At 38.5% G+C, this 17,581-nt stretch overlaps 1 protein-coding gene across 1 annotated transcript in view; it reads left to right on the top strand.

Annotated features, from left to right (window-relative positions):
* VAV3 (vav guanine nucleotide exchange factor 3) overlaps positions 1 to 17,581 on the top strand; it is a 182,622-nt gene that overhangs the window by 17,245 nt on the left and 147,796 nt on the right. The window contains exon 2 of the mRNA XM_075038815.1: positions 17,020 to 17,136. Within this exon, the coding sequence (XP_074894916.1) occupies positions 17,020 to 17,136 (117 nt within the window). The remainder of the gene's footprint in view (positions 1 to 17,019; positions 17,137 to 17,581) is intronic.

The following is a 17,581-nucleotide window of genomic DNA, read 5'->3' as shown; positions in this document are numbered from 1 at the left end:
GAATCATTTGTGTTGAAGTGATGTTCTGTTAGGCAATTTAGTTAGCTGATACCTGTTCAGAGGTCTGAAAGTATGTTATAGCAGCTGTTTGTATTGCTTTTGTATGTGTTCTTTTGTGTAATAGGTTTAAAAAAATATTTGCCTACAGCTTGCAGGCAGATGCTTTCACTGCCCCTACGTTATGTTGCTATGTTTTCCTTTATGTATGCATCAGTGCCACGACCAGTAATAGGTTACTGCTCATGCAGATTTTTTTTTTTGCCATGACAAGAATGACTGTTGATTTTTCTGTAGATTTGTGCAAGTAGCCAGTATCTTGCTACAATTTGGCGTGCGTTTTTTAGCTTAATTTTGTTGATGATACTAAATTTAAGATGATAGGGATGTATTCATAAAACCAAGTTAAATTCTGTGTCCTGGTAGCATACACTGTTACTAAAATAGTAAATAATTAATTTGTTCTATGTGTATAAGCACTTTATGATTTCAATAGGATTAATTTTATGAATAGAATAGGCTGGATCCAGCCCTCTTCACTAAGTTCAGAAGACCAGCAGAGCACTGTGTGAGGACCTCCTACGTTAGTGGTTCTCAGGTCCCCTCTGTGGTAGAACAGTTCTGGCACTGATGTGTGTATTATTTGTAAATTTAAGAGGGATGAAAATATGAGCATGAAACTTACGGTAACCATTTATGCAGCCTTTCTTCCAGGGATGGGGAATACCTTTTACAGGTGTTTTTAACAATGGTTCAGGAAATTCGCTTTTCGTGAGGTCACCAATATATGTGCAGTGTTGTTCTGAAGTCATTCAGCTGGAAGTCAGTAGCTTAAAGACTAGGATGAGTTCTTTAAACTACTTTAAAATTATCCTTAGCACAGTTCATCATCTACAGACACTTGGAATAAAGTGGCAGAACTCAAAGCACATTGTACTTTTATAACTGGAATTATTATTTTTGTAGAATATTCTGTAGTTCTTTTCCCAAGGTGATTGCATAGCAAGAGAGTGAAAATACCTGGTGGCAAGATAGTTGTATATGATAAGGTATTGGTGGCAGAGTACCCCGGGTGGTTAAGTGGAGCGCTCTCATGCGTGACATCCCATTCTGCCCCCTGCTCTGAACAGCTGCTCCTGGGCTTTATCAACACCCCTCGATTTTGTAATCTATATTGCAGGTACTGCCAATACACAATAACAATAAACCTTTTTGCCAGTTTGCAGGTTGCGTTTTGCACTGCTGAAGGATTTAATTATGGGATCTGAGATGGTGCACTGGAGGCTGTGTGGAGGTGTTAACCTTGCTCTGCATCTTGGGCTCCATGCTGCTCTCTCATTGAAAAGGCAGCTTTCACATGTGGTCTTATATGATCTCCCATGGACTCTAACTGCTAAAGACTGAGGACCAAATCTTTTAACAATTATGTTGGGTTCTTTACTGAACCTGCCTTTATGTTGGTTCTAATGAGCTGTTTGAAACAGCCATCTATATTACGGTAACTTAAGAATAATTTTCTTAATTGAATTTGAGAAAAATGTGATATTAGTATCTTAAGACTCAGCACATAGTATGGCTCAGTAATGCAGACTTCTCATTGGCGCCCACGTACTCCATTTGAAACACTGATTGTACTGTAGCAAATTGCTCAGTAGACGAAGAGTCTGGATAATTCTAACTTATACTCTGCTGCAGAGCTTTCATAGTATTCAGTTTATTCACCATTTGATTGATTGTTTTGGGCTATCTAAAAAATACTGGTTTGTGCTCTAGAATTTTAATTTTAAATTTTTTTTCTTCTTTTCATAAATATCCTTCCTTCTCATGAGACCATGCTCATGGTTATGTTTTACTTTGTGAGATACCAAATTGACATCCTTCGAAATAAAGTTTTGGATTGTTTGTCGGTGTACTTTGAATGTTACTGTGAGGCAAGGCATCAATACAATTCAGCCATGACATAAAATGGGCCACATATAGAGGTGACAGTTGAATTTCCATGAGCATTCGCTGATTTGCCACTGCTGAGATGATCACAGATGTTAATTCATACTAGTGGAAGTAGGTGTTTATGTGATTTTTTGACACATATCTCACACAAATTTGGGCTGCCTTCAATGATGCCTTTCATTTTGGCAGACAGCTGGGGTGAGTGAATGCAGCTTTTTAGACAGCAAGGGCCAATGATGATGTACAGCTGAAACATTTTACATCAGGTTTATCTTTCATTGTTTGTCAGCCTTCTTAAGGAAGGAGACCTATGGCAGCTTCATAAGGAGTCACATGATTTTAAGTTCATGTTGTAAATTAATGTTGCTGATGGTAGAATTTCTTCTAAAACTTACTGATTCTTGCATTATATCGATTTTTCACTTTTAATTCCTTAATTAGGAAGGTTACATGTCACTGAAGAAATGGAGTGCAGTTTGCCTAACACTGGCTGGATTTCAAAGTGACCCTGTGTGGAAAACACTTGTGGGTACAAAGACACTAGTCTCTACGTTTTTAGAGTTGTATTTTAACTGACTTCTCCCTCAGAGAATTTTTGGAAGTTGAGAACTATTAAATGTTTTTTGTGTCCTGTTTATCACAGGAATTGCAGTTGTGGATCAAACCAATGTTTCATCTACTTTAATATGTCATCATCATCCAGACCAGGTTCTTCAGAACAGTAATCTGTTCTGGTAGAGATCTGTGGAGGGTGTAGTACCCAAGGGTTTTTGCAAAGTGCGTTTGCAGAGGCTTGTTTTGTGCCCAAAACATTCATTATGCTATTATGCATTATGCTTATTATGTCATTGCAGTCTACTGCATAAGCCACAGTGCTCCTGTATTATGTAGTTGTGGTCTCTTGTTTTAAAAATGATGTAATAAAATGAGAAAGGTGCAGGAAAGGGCAGTAGAGGTTTTCAAAGGTACGAAACAATAAGGAACAGCTCACTAGAAAAAGATTTTTCAGCTTTGAAAAGAGGCAACATAGGGGGAGAATATGAGGCCTGAGGCAAGAGAAAATTACTTCCTGTCCTTTCCAGTGTGGAAACAGAGGGATATCCAATGGAAGAAGTAGGTAGCATGTTCACAGCAAGCAAGAGGTGATACTTCTTCACCAAACTGAATTAAAGTGTGTTGTTCTAGTTTTTTTTTTTTTAAAAAACCTGACAACATCAAAAACAAAACCCCAAACTTCAAATGGTGTGTGGTCTCTGTAGTAGCTTTTAAATATTTCCAAAAAGCTGTGTCATTAACACTGAAAGTGTTTTTAACTCTCATTTGAGGTAATGCAGTACTACAAATGACTGAACCAAATAAAAAACAGTCTTAGAAATCTAAATACATCTTTCCTCTGAAAGACTTGCTGTAGTGTGTAAGATAAAGCATCAGAGTTTTAGAACATTCTAACTATTTATGGAATAAATGGTATTAAACAGTTTTCCTCACTAGGTTGAACAACATATATTTATTTTACTTGAAATAGCTATGTTTCTATAGTTAGTATGGTTCCTGCAGGTCCTGGGGTGACACCATCTGTTTGAGAACATGTTCTCAGAGGCGAGGCGTGTGCTTGTTAAAATCACTGTCTGCGTGGAGTTGTGTATTTAAATCTCATTGACAAAATGAATTGTAGTATAGTACCCATCTGCTTTTAATACTGCTTTACCTGGTCTGTGTTATCTAGAAATGTTAAATGTTTGTGGAGTTGTATCACCTTAGGCTTCCCATTCTCTTGGTGTGGTCAACGAAAGTCTCTGAAGGTGTAGGTGATCCGGGCAGCAAGGTCTCTTGAACTTGCATGAATGTCTGGGCTGAGGCCTCATGTGACGAGGGGGAACAAACGGCCCTGTGGTTCCCCTCGCTGAGCCAGGTATTTCGGAAGGTTATGGTTTGTGGATGTTCGGGATGGCCTGTCTCATCCTGGCCAATTTTATCAGCTGCTTAGAAATCGTTTCATAAACCTCTGAAGTATAAGGCCTGCTGGTGCCCTGGAGGATTTTGCATCCAGTCCGGTCTTTTGTCTTTATTCTGGCTAGTGTTCAGCCTGTCTGCATTGTACGGGTCCTGACAGGCTCACCAGGAAGTAGTCGGAGAGGTTTGGCGGGGTGGGTGCCTGCGGGAAGGGTGGTGTGTGGCCGAAGGCCTCCAGTGGCAGGTGGAGGTAAGCTGCCATGGCGGAGGCCGGCCTAACTGCCTCCCTCCCGGCAGGTGCTGGCTGTCCCCGGCAGCCGCCTCGCGGGCCCTCAGTAGCCCAGCAGTGCTGCTGGGAAGGTCAGCAGAGCGGCACAGGCCGTGGCAGTCAGCGTGCTGATGGTGTCCTGCCTCTCACCATGTCAGTGCAGTGGCCTAATGACTGGAAAAGGAGGAGGCTCTGTTCCCACCCTGCCCAGCTTTTTGATATGTTAGGAAGAGGAGTCGTTTTTCTGCAGGTTTATAAATACATTTGTATTACTATGTAATGTAATTAGATTACTTATACAGTAATAACCATTTATTTGTAATGTAGTGGAATCAGTGTTCCCTATTTTTAATCACATTTAGAATTCGTCTTGCTTTAATCTTTACATATGTGCTGAAAGCTTATAGTTTAAGACATTTCAGAGGTGAAATCACCTGAATACATACATTAAAAAACCATTCAGATAACAAATTATTTTTTCCATTAACAATGGAATAGCAAGTGAAGGTAGCTGCTGCTTTTTCTATCCAGTTCCTGTAGTTTAGGTGGTTACACAAATTTGTATTATAAACTTGTATGACTTTTTTTCCTCACTGTTGTGACAGAGAGCAATACAGATTTTAGGGCCATCCTCTTCTTCTTTTACTTCAATATGAGGCAATGGGGCAGAAAGCCTCTCCTACAGAGTAGGACAAAACCCCCTTGTTAAATAGTTAAAAGTGTTGAGCTGTTTTGCTTTCTGCCTTGGTTTGATTATTTAGCTGTTAGAAGAGCTCAACACTTGGTCTGAGCCTTGGCTTCACTGAGGACAAAAATGCAGGTGGAACACCTGGTGCTTGCTCAGTGAACTTTCTGCCACAGCCTAGCCTGGGTCCTTTTATTTTACTATTGAGCAGAAAAAGATGATGTATCCGGTACCCATTGCTCTACTTAAAATTGCCTGTGAATCTGGGACCATGTCCTGGTTTCAGCTGGGATAGAGTTACTTTTCTTTCTAGTAGCTGGTATGGTGTTATGTTTTGGGTTCAGTATGAGAAGAATGTTGATAACCCATGGATGTTTTCAGTTGTTGCTAAGTAGCATTTACACTAAGTCAAGGCTTTTTCAGCTTCTCATGCCCAGCCAGCAAGAAGGCTGGAGGGGCACAAGAAGTTGGGAGGGGACACAGCCAGGGCAGCTGACCCAAACTGGCCAACGGGGTATTCCATACCATGTGATGTCATGCCCAGTATATAAAGTGGGGGGTGTTGGCCTGGGGGGATTACTGCTTGGGAACTGACTGGGCATCGGTTGGCGAGTGGTGAGCAATTACATTGTGTATCACTTGTTTTGTATATTCTAATCCTTTTATTATTATTATTGTAATTTTATTATTATCATTATTAGTTTCTTCCTTTCTGTTCTATTAAACTGTTCTTATCTCAACCCACGAGTTTTACTTCCCCCCCCCCCCCCCCCCGCCCCGATTCTCTCCCCCATCCCACTGGGTGGGGGGAAGTGAGTGAGCAGCTGCGTGGTGCTTAGTTGCTGGCTGGGGTTAAACCATGGCAGACCAGTAAAGCAAACTCTAGATTTGCTTTTGATAGATTATTCATTGTTACTGGGAAATGCTCAAATGCAATACCTGTGGTAACAAAGATTGCAGAAGCATCTAACTTTCTCAGCCTGGTAAGTAAGATGGAGCTCCATGTAAGTATATGTTTAATTAGAGCAGTTAAGAGTTCGATTTCCTTCCTCAGCTTTGGAGATCCAAACTGTATGGCACTCAGTGCATGAAAGATGACATTTGGTGCCAAGTCAATATGTTGAAGCTCCAGAATATCACAAAGTGTATAAATGTAGTCAGTCCATTCTGTGACCACTGAATTTTCACTTCCAGTCCTGCAAATTTATTGTTGGAGTTTGTTTTTCATTCATGGCTGTTCCCACTGGTTTGTGGTTTGGGCTTCTGGACCTAGCTGTTCTACTTACTTGACTTGCAATCCTTGAGAAGTGTTCTCTGAATATAACAGAAACCCCCGTCCTTGCCACAGAGAGCATGGTCTAATAAACTACAAACCTGAAGTGACACACCAGCAAAAATAGAACAGTGGAATTTTAAAGTAGGTAACTAGATGACAGCTGTATTCGTATTTGGCAATTGGTAGAGAGCTGTACTTACATCCTTAAGGTCTTGCTAGGAATTTATTCCATGATCATAAGAGCTTGGAAAAGACTACTCATATGCAATTCAAGAAAAAATTTGAAGTATTTAATGAATCATGTATGTTAACACTAATGAATGTTAATAAGAATATTGTTCCTTCCTGTGAAATCATAGACTTAGTACGTGATCTATGTGATCTGATGGCAAGAAATAGAAGAGCATAGGAGTTATTTGAGTTATTTGGGTTACATTCACCTTTAACAGACACTGACTAACCCTGTGAAGATTCCGCCCACCCCCCCCCCCCCCCCCCCCCCCAGTTATGTTGAATTTCCATGCAGGATTCACTGTGGACAGCTTTTGAGACTTTTTGAAGTGCTTAGAAGAGAACAAGCCAGTACATGCTAACTTAAAAAATGATCTTAAAAAATCCACACTGTAGGTTTTTGTAAAGGAATTACATAGTTGAGATCCAGGCCTGGCCTTGTGTAGGGCCTGTGTCCAGGGCACTAGGGCCTCAATTCTTCTGATGTTATTACACTAACATGAGAGACTTGTAAAAACCAAGCATAGTCATGAATAAATAAATAAAAGATATTAAGATACAATGGAAGCAGCATCTTAGTGTGCTGAGCTAACAACATGAAACAAATGCATTGGGTGTTCTCTTTAGCACTGATGTGAAGATTTGTATTTCATACCATAGCTGTAAGGTTTTTCAGTTTGTTCCCCCCCCCCATTGAGTGCTAATTTGTTTGAGGTTTTCCATTCATTTTGTTGTTTAAGTGTATCAGCTGTGCTGTAGACTTTAGGGTGTCCCCCCCCCTAAGTTTAAATACATTAGGTAGGTGTAGGTTTTGAGGTTTCTGTGTCTATAAAACAGTTTCATGCAACTGCTGGTACTTCGTCAACTAAGTTGAAATGTGAGTAATTAGAAACCCAATGTTAGGACCAATGACAGTACATCCAAGTAGAATATCAGTGTCCTTTACAGTTCTGCCTCTTACAGAAGCAGTTTTTCACGTCACAATTGTAAATACAATTTACAGCACAGTGACTACTGTCTTACTTTGAATGGCAGTTTCATAAATAGGTATGCCTGAAGCATTTTAGCACCAAAATTTTAACACATAATTGTCTTGTGTTTGGCTTTTATTTAAAGTTTTCCCACAATTTAATCATTAGCGAGTCAAGTCCCTTTTTTACTTCAGTGGTCTTTCCCACTGGATCTTTCCCTCTGTTGGTCTATTTTGATTTTCTTTTTAAACTTTTGTTTCACTGTGTGTCTGTCCCTTTCCTGTTCCTTTTCCTGTGGTCCTCTTTTAATTTCCTTGCTGCTGTCTTCCTCCTATTTTTGTTCTCCTTAGTGTTTTCCATGTTCCCTTTGTCTTCCTTCTTTTTGCATTTGTAAGACACTGAGATCCCTAGTGAAAGACATTTTAGGGATACAACTTTGGGATCTAAGACAGAGTTAGTCATTTGGAAAGGTAACTGAGCACAGGAACCCCCTAACTAATCTCTGTGTGCTTTGCATGCTCACTACTGTGTTCCACCTGCTGTTCTTTTTGACAAGATACTGCAGAATAGACTTGTGAAATCTTGCTAGCGGGGAGCAAAGGGCTACTCAAAAAATTGCCCTTTGTAACAGGATGTTGTCCTGAGCATCCACCCATACCTTTTGCCAAGTACCCTTTGGGAATTCCTGTAGTTGGGGCTCTGTGGTCTGAAAATTCCCATCTGGTTAGTGACTGTGTGCTTTCCCAAAGCTCTCTCTTATTTTTCATCTTGCGATAGGTAAAGGATAAAAGGTTTCTTGCTTCTTCAGGCAGCCTAGTGACTCCTGATGCACATGGTAGGATGTGGAAGGTGTTTGCTGAATGTGTTCCAGTGACCATTGACTAGAAGTTGCCACTTTCATGGCTTGTAGGAGTTATTGACTTAAGGGACACATAGAATTTAAATGCTGCTTTGCCACCACTTGCTTAACCAGTGCTATAGCCCTAGCATAGCCAAGGAGAGAGTCAGGAATGCGTAACAAGTCCTGAGCTTTTTTTCCCTCCCTTCTGTTCGCTCCATATCATTACTAATAAAAGCTAAGCATCCTTTTTGCTTCCTCAGCTTTTTTTCAAGTTTCAGTTTCCATTTTCTTTCTTTGAAGCACAAAGAAGAGCAAAAGTACATAAACAAAACTTGATACTCAAGCCAAAATGCCATAGACACAGTTGAATAGTAGTCAGTTAGGAATTTTAAGAGGAGCTTTTCTATGAATATTTAATTACTACATTAACTGAGCAAATAAAGAACATGCTATTAATATTCATACTGTGTTAGCAGTGCTTCAAAGGAATTTAATAGGTTTTATAGTTCATACAGTATCCTATGCGTTGTGTAGGCCTTCAAAGAATGCCCACATCTAGTCAGCTAATAACACTATAGATCTCCCTAGCTATACCTTAATTCTCTGAAATAAGAAATGTCTGTTGTTCTTTGCATAGCACCTTTCTTAGCAAAATTCTTAATAGTTATATAATGGTACCAGTCTTGCATGTTTTGTAACCCAAAAATGGTTCTTAAGCAACTATGCAAAGAGCCAAGGTATAGGCTCTAAGCTGCTGAGATACTGATAATGAGCCTGCCTCTTCCAGAACTCAGTGTGATGTCTCCTCCATCTTTATTAGTGTATCTGCTTTGTGACCTTTGGAGAGCAAAGTTAGGTGGTATTTAATATTTGGCTTGTTTGCTCCTGCTTAGAGCTTTAAAAATATTGATCATCCAAATGATGGAGATGGTTTGCAGAACAAGAGGCCAAATGCAGAACCTAAAACTGAATTCCTTTGCTGTGAGTGACATGTTCTTCCTGTGTGTGTTAGTTTCTTTTTTAAATGTAATTTGCAAGTTAATAAGTTTTATCTAAGAGTGAGAAAAAGAATAATGCTTACTTGTGGTGTTTTGACACTTAAAACCAAAAAAGTCTCTGGAGACAGCCTTGTAGCTTTCATTGCTTACTGAAAATAGGAGCACTCATCCTTGCGCATTGACTTGGTCTTTAAATTCCTTATGGTCCTTTTGCATTGCCTACCCTCATGTCGTGGTTTAACCCCAGCCAGCAACTAAGCACCACGCAGCCGCTCACTCACTTCCCCCCCATCCAGTGGGATGGGGGAGAAAATCAGGAAAAGAAGTAAAACTCCTGGGTTGAGATAAGAACGGTTTAATAGAACAGAAAAGAAGAAACTAATAATGATAATGATAACACTAATAAAATGACAACAGTAAGTAATAAAAGGATTGAAATGTACAAATGATGCACAGGGCAATTGCTCACCACCTGCCGACCGACACCCAGCCAGTCCCCGAGCGGCCAAAAAAAAAAACCTGCCCCCCCCCCCCCTTCCCAGTTCCTAAACTAGATGGGACATCACATGGTATGGAATACACCGTTGGCCAGTTTGGGTCAGGTGCCCTGGCTGGGCATGAGAAGCTGAAAAATCCTTGACTATAGTCCAAACACTACTGAGCAACAACTGAAAACATCAGTGTTATCAACATTCTTCACATACTGAACTCAAAACATAGCACTGTACCAGCTACTAGGAAGACAGTTAACTCCATCCCGGCTGAAACCAGGACACCTCAGTAAGGCTCCGATTTAAAGATCTTCACAAGAAAAGTGGCATGCATAGGAACAATAGAAATGTTAAAACTTCCATTCTTGACTCTGATATTGCTCTTTTCCTTCTTGCTGGCTTAGGAAAAGACATTAATAGATGTTGAATTAAGACTTCATCAGTGGGTCTGTACTTAATTCACTTAGAAATCCTTCCAGCTATTTTTTACTGCATATAGTGATAATTATTCCTGTTGGCAGAGCAGAACTAATCTAATCTGCTTTGGCTGCTGAAATCTGTGAAGGAGCCAGAAATGATTTCTGTGTTGAACTGTTAACCCTGAATGTACAATTTTGTCAGTACCACAGTGGGCCCCTGCTTTGTGTGAGTACCTAGTAATCAGGTGTTAATGAATGTACAGATATTAAAAAAAAAAAAAAAAATTAAAAAAAAATCATGTAATCTAATAGAGGTATAGCATGCTCCTGTTTTGGTAACCCTGCTTTTGGGATTGGTCTGTCAAAGATGGCATGTGTTGGGGAACTGTCCAGCCTGGTTTATGGAAAGGAGCCCTTGATACATGAGCAGCTGTTTCTCTAAGTACCTAATTTTCTTCCTGTATTGGATGTGGCTGAAAGAACTTAAAAGAAGCTAGACAGTTCCTGCGCGCACACATTATGTAGGAGCTGATGAAACCCTTGGGTTTGTATCTTTAGTTACTGTTGCTTTTCTATGTATATAGGTTTAAGGTACAACTTCGGTCTTGCTGCTGCAATAGCTTCACTATGGTCACAGCATCTTCACTTTGTGGCTGGAAGAGGTGATGGTGCTGTTCGGTCACAGTAGGGAGTTCCTGGATATCTCTCTTAGATTTGGACTTTGCAGGATTCAAACAGCGTTAGTGTGGAATTTATGTTACTCCTATCAACACAGTTGTTGCAACAAATACTGAAACAAGTGAGAAGAGAAAAATCTGCAACCCTCAGGGCGTTAAGCAACTTCTTTGAAGGAAACTTTGAGGAGACAAGCTCTGCTTCAGTGCTTTCTTTCACTGAAACAACTTGCACATACCAATCTTGGTGTCAGAATGTAGAAAAGCAATTCTTCCAGTTAAATCCATTATGGCAATTTTCAGATTTCTCCTTGTGCTCGAGAGGTATAACTGCATTATTTTCCTTTTTGTGTATATTCTCAGGAACAGAGTGGAAATCAAAATGAAATATTCCCAATTAATCTGTTCTCATCAGCATCCCAAAAATGGACAGGAAAGGTCAGGAGCCCATGTTTTGCAGTAAGTGCTGAGGTGTAGGAAGAGCATGTAAATGTTATGGTAATGGTCTGTTCCTCTTTTATTCTTCTGCCTTCTATTCTTGTGTAAATCTGCTTTTATAAGACCATAAACAACTAAAAGAAATATCTCCCATCTTCACAAGCCTGTATGTGCCTCCTTGCATGTAACATCAGTATTTCACAAATCAAAAGAAAGTGACTTTGCCTTCTGAGATGCATGAATTGAAGCCAAATTTGCTCATCTGATTACTTCCCTTTTATATACTTGTTTTGAATGTCTGGCCTTTCCTCAACTATTTTTGTCATAAAATGTTTGCTGTTACATAAAATCCCACCATTTTTTGTTTATGCCTATAAGGCTGTTTAAAGACAAGGCAAAAGTGGTGCCATTTAGAAGAGGAATAGGAGGGGAAGATTTCTGGACTTTCCCTGATTGGCATGCCTTATTTCTCCCACAGGAGGCAAAGTGCATTTAGTGGACAGTTGGCTAAGCAGAATACTACTTTTTCTATGTTTTCACTCTTTCGTCATAGCTTCTACGTGATGGTGGCTAGGAGCGACTGGCCTCAGTTCTTGTGCAGTTACTGGGATCCTCCTGAAGTCTGCGCGGGGCCGTTAATGCAACATGCAAAAAAAGCCTGGAAAATATGGTGACAAAAGGATGGGTATACAGTGTCAGCAAAAGTAAATCAAATCACACTGGAAAAAAAAACCTCCAAAACATCTTCTCTGACATAGTGACAGTGATCCATTTTGTTTTTAATACCACTTTATAGTCTAGCGTCTATTTAGACTGTCTCAGATGCTCAGGCTTCAGTATGTTCTCTGGTTTGTCCTAAATGCAGTAAGAATGTCTGTTGATCCAGATAGAAGTATAAGGAAACTGCCAGCTACCCAAGCTTTCTTCCTTGCTTGTGACTAAATCACCATAATAAAAAGGAGGTAGAAGTTGAAATAAATACAACTAGCTGTTTTTTCCACTATTGCTAATAAAAAAAAAAAAGTAAGTTGAAAGTAGATTAGAATTCTTGTCTTTCCTAAATACTTGTTATTTCTTGGCCTTTCAGTTTTCACTTGCCTGACTGGTGTTGCTATGTTGGAATTTCATATAAATGTCTCACGGCAGAATTTGATCTTCAGAGCTCTTTGTGCTGGTCTTTGAACACCCTGAAAAGTGCTTGTAGTACAAAAGGTATATCTAGATACTGAATATTATGGTCTGTACTAAACAGACCTTTATTCCATTGAAGTACTTCAGTGCTAAAATGTATTTTCTGAGAAATACCGCTAAAGTTATATGAATAGAGGATATATGAAATTGATTTTTTTTTCTTCTTTTTTCTTTTGTATTTTGTCTTTCACTTCATTAGAGGCCTGGTTAGAGAAATCCCTCTTCCCTGTAGGCAGCTGTAGTCCTGCCTGTGCTTTTTGTGTCTAATTAGTAATTTCTATTCAGTACCCTTTGTAAAATATTTCTATACATTTTTGTCAGCACACATAACCATGTACTGTGTTGAAAAAGCCTCAAATAAATGTTTCTTTTTGTGTGAAGTGGCAAATGTAGAAAACAGCATGCTTTTTCTGTGTAGCTTAGTATAATTTGGTTTGCTCACTCTCTTCTGCTTTTAAGTTCAGACAAATACAGTTCCAGTTATATAAACCATACCCGCTTTTTTAGGTGGTAGACTTTTTTTTCTCTGCAAACTTGCTCTTCATTTCAATAAATGTTGTGTTAATGCCTCTTAAAAAATGAAATTTAGTGCAGAATGGACCAGAGGCCACTAAAACTCTAATCTGTTCCATAAAAACTGTGTTTTATCACAAGAGTAGTACCATTTCAGTAGCCCTGACAATGACAACATTATTGGTTTGTAGAAGTGTGGCTACTTATGCTGTGAAACATTAGGGTGCTTTAGGAATGTCTTGATAATCTACAGATGTTAATACTGAAAATTGTTCTCAGGGTCCTGAACCCCAATGGGTTGTGATATTATCGATCTGTGTCTGGATGCTGGGTGTGCTCTCCTCTCATGGTGTACCTGGAGATAAGCCAGATTTAAGCCTTTACTTTTAAAAGTGTGAACTTTTTTCAGCTTCATGGCATATACTACCCTACTGCAGTCTTTTTACTGATCCGCGTATTAAGAATTCTGGACTGCTGCCTCCTAATATAGCCATGTAATTAAAAAAAAAAAAAAAAGGCAATGTTAACTTTTTCAAAAGATTGTTTTTAAGTTATGTTATCTTTTAATGAAAAGAAACCAGTTCTTGTACTGAAAGACAACACTTCCTGTGGAGGAGACTTTTGGAGATCCGACCAAGTGAGAGATGTCTAGCTCTCCTTGCATCTCTAAGAGAACTGGGTACCCAACTGCTCTTTATGCCTTTAACAATCTCCCTTGTGGTGTGCTGAAGTATAATGTTTTGCTTTTGAAAAAGAAATGCAATCATGTAGTAGGTTTCCAAATATCCTGAGGACTGTACTTAGTAATGAGAGACTGCAGACTGATGGTGCCTTTTTCTTATTGCCAGCAAGGATGGTTGTCTTTTATAGAACTTCCTAGATTTTAGATGTACACTCTTTTTTTAATTTGGAGGTTTCTTTTACTAATTTGTACTTCTTTGTACAATAACCACAGCGATAAAAATCTTTTGTTTTCATTGAGGAAGATTGTTTCTTTAGATGATTGCAATATAAAGTTTTGGAAATATTTCTGAAAGTTTTCTGGGTAGTATAATCAAATAACTTTTCCAAAACATGAGTAGCATATAATGAGTTCTTCTTAAAACTTCTTTTTTTTTTTCCCTCATATATTTTATTGCAAAATGAGTGCATATAAATAAGAACACCTTTTGGTTTTAGTACTCTCACAGTTTTATCCTTATAGCTACTGCAGTTAGCTTAATAGTTTAGTAATAAGCCTTTCATTTTGCAAGAGAAAATTGATGGATACTGAATCATTAGATGCCCAGCTAAACTCACTAAGCAGTCTTTGAACTAGCAGGGGGGTTAGACTGTTTTGTCAGGAGGCCTATTCTGCTAAAGGCACCATTTGGCACATACTCTTGATGATGTGGTCCCATATCAAGTGCAGGTAGATTTGACAGATGCTTAGTCTGTGGTTTCTAGAGCCTACAAGAAATGTAATGGAACTGCTGTGTTGTCATATGGTTATTGAATATTAGATTATAATTATGTCAAGTCTGTTTTAATATATGATACATGTTAAAGTGCACTTTACCACTTAATGAATTAGTGAGTATTTAAAAAAAGGGTTTGGGGAATTAGTTTCTTCTTTGGTCTCTCTGTTAGAATATTCCAAAGAATTTAATTCATTACTTACAGTGTAGATACTTTTAACATTTCCTTTTAAAACATGTGAGCTAAAGGAAACTTAATTTCTTGTAATATGCTCTCCCATCTATTTGCATATAATTCATAGTAATGATAATTTAAACACAAAAGGCTGATGTCACAAAACTCCAACCAAATTTGAAGTAACTGATAAATCTTTCTTTTAGCTATATTAAGAAACTAAATGCAACTCACTAAAATGCTCTGTAGGAAATCTAGGCCAGATTTTAGGCCCATGATATCTGTCTCTCTCTTAACTTCTTGCTCTCTTTAGAGGTGAACAACTTAATGCAGCTGTAAGCTTTCTTTGCACTGGCAGACTTCAGCACTAACTAATCTAAACTCAAAACTTAGGTTTTAAAAAGGCAGCTGAGTTTTCCCATGAGGAAAAAATTTGTCAGTGGATGTGAGAATTTCAACGTAAGGAAGTAAATCAGTATTCAAGTTGAATCAGTATTCTGCATTGGGCGAACCTAGTGGCCCTTGATGGCTTTTAAGAAAAATAATAAAAAAACCTGGGGAAAAATATATATCAGAAAAACAATGATCACTTTGTATGTGCCATCTTGTTTTTAAAGCTGTGGGGACCCAAACTAGCTCATTTTCTGGTTCTTTCTGTGAGTGTCATGGTGGAAGAAGCACATATGTCTTACATCTCTTGGCCTTCTAACATTGTAATTTTGACTTGAAAATTATAATCTTTGCAAAACCAGAGAAGCTTGTGATATTGACTAAGCAAGTTAGACTCATTTTTCAAATTTCACTACGCATAAAAGCAGTCCAGCATAAATGCAGCATTGTCTCCAAGCAGCCCAGTGTGTAGCCCAGCACCAGCTGCCCCATGTGAGCTGGGAGCATGTACAGATGGGGCTATTTGGAGTGGAGGGAATGGTGGACCCTACAGCTCCACCTCATAATCTGTGGCCCCTTACACGTGATGTGGCAGTTGTCAGTCACAGATGCCTTCCTGGGAGCTTCGGCTTGTGCAGGGATTGCTTTTGTGATGCTTTGCGATGAGTTTGTCAGCTGTTGTCTTGATGTCCACAACCATCTACTAGAGTTGTCTGCTCTTGAAGCTTCTCTTCTTGAATCAGTGCTTTCACATGTGTAACCTTGCTGTAAATCTGATGTATCAGCTCTGCTTTTTCTATGTCTGGCTGGTTAGTTCTATCTAAGACATGAAGTAGGGCTCTCTGTTGAATTTGGTATTTTGTTGTGTCATGCTAAAGGTAAAGCAGTGACATATTTGGCTGAGTAAGCAATTTGGGTATTTATTACTTTGCACTCAGGAGAGGTATGGCTGTGACAGCATTAATATAAAAAATACTGCTTTTATAAACAACATTAAGTTGGAACATATAGCAATTCTATAATCTGTCCTAATGTAAATGATCCTCATTCTTATGAATCCACTATAAGATGGAGAACTCTAGGAACTCAGTTTTAATACTGAGTTGCTGTATCAGTACTTTTAAAATGCATATTCAAAGCACAGTGCTGGGTCATTTGAAATACTGTTGCTTATAAATACTGTATTTGCTTTTGAACTGTACTGCATAGTGGATTGTAAGACTCTACAACAGCACCTTTATGGAGCTAATGTCTTCGTAAGGTACTAGTACCTTATGGTGCTAACCATTATCAAGAATGGATATTGCACTTTTTAGCTATCCCTCTTTAATTACTGCAATGCTATTGATAGTTACTGTGTTTTGTACCAGTAAGGTCTTTCAAAAAATAGTCTACAAGAAAATGCGTTAAAAGCCTTATAAGGAGAGTATTGTGGCAGAAGCTTTATTCTTTTTCAGACTCAGATGATCATTGATGCATGTGGATAACTTCAAGAGAAATAGCCTTTAATTCAGTACAGAAATCAAGGTGGTTTGAGGATCTTAAATCTCCACAAGATGAATTGTAAATGACTTCTCAATTGCAAATCTCATCTGCTCCTGTGTTCCAGACAGAGAATATGTATTCATAATGTCTTTAGTGTTTTAAAACAGTGCACGTGTATTCATTAAACATTCAGACTAGACTTTTGTCTTAACAGCTGAAGACACTTGATGTATACATGAAGAATAACTTTCTCATATTAATATACTTTAATTAAGGTAACCTTATTTGTTTAGTTATATGTTGTCTGTAGAGAACCAAAAAGTAAGTCTGTATTTAGTCCAATTTGTATCTAGTAGCATATTGTCATTTCTCTTTGTTTACATAAAAAGAGAGAAAATAGTTTCTGTTCACAAATTGTCTACTCAGAATTTGATTAATACTTTTGAGTCTGAAGGGAACTTTTATGGCTGAATTAGAACCAGTGGAAGATCACAGCATAGTAGAAGTGCGGACTTGCAAATAATTGTATTGGTGAATTTTGTAATGTATTTGTGAACAAAGTGAGCACAAAAGTTGACACATTTGATGCTTAGTGTTTTTGTTTTCTTTCCCCTAGTTTCTTTGCTTGAAGAATATAAGGACTTTTCTTTCGGCATGTTGTGAAATATTTGGGATGAAGAAAAGTGAACTTTTTGAAGCATTTGATTTGTTTGATGTGAGAGATTTTGGAAAGGTAAGGATCCTTTTAATTATATCCTGAGTAACACCTGTGTTCTGCTACTTGAGTATAGAAGACTTTCATGGTAGATATAGTGTAGAAGTTGTGACTAAAGGATAAGCGTTCATTAGTAAAAAAACAGTGGGAAAGACTTAAGAAAGCAGAAGAATTAGATTTACATTGGAGGGGCTAATAAAGGGCAGGGAAAAATCCCTGGTAGGAAAGTTCTGAAGGTGTGAAAAGCATAGATAAGTTAAAAAAAAAAAGGCTTGAAAGATGCTGAGTTAAAGGTAAACTAAATGTGTGAAGATGGCAAACTGTGGGCGGGTGCTGTCTGGTGATATCACTTTTGACATAAATAGTGTGGAATCAGAAACCCTGGGCTTATACATTGTAAGACCACATGGCACAGAGCATGTTTCATTAGTCTCAAGTGCTCAAAATTTACTCATGTATCTAC

This window comes from Buteo buteo, chromosome 10 (assembly GCF_964188355.1).
Source record: "Buteo buteo chromosome 10, bButBut1.hap1.1, whole genome shotgun sequence".
NCBI lineage: Eukaryota > Metazoa > Chordata > Aves > Accipitriformes > Accipitridae > Buteo > Buteo buteo.
This window is presented reverse-complemented; position numbering and strand designations above follow the sequence as displayed.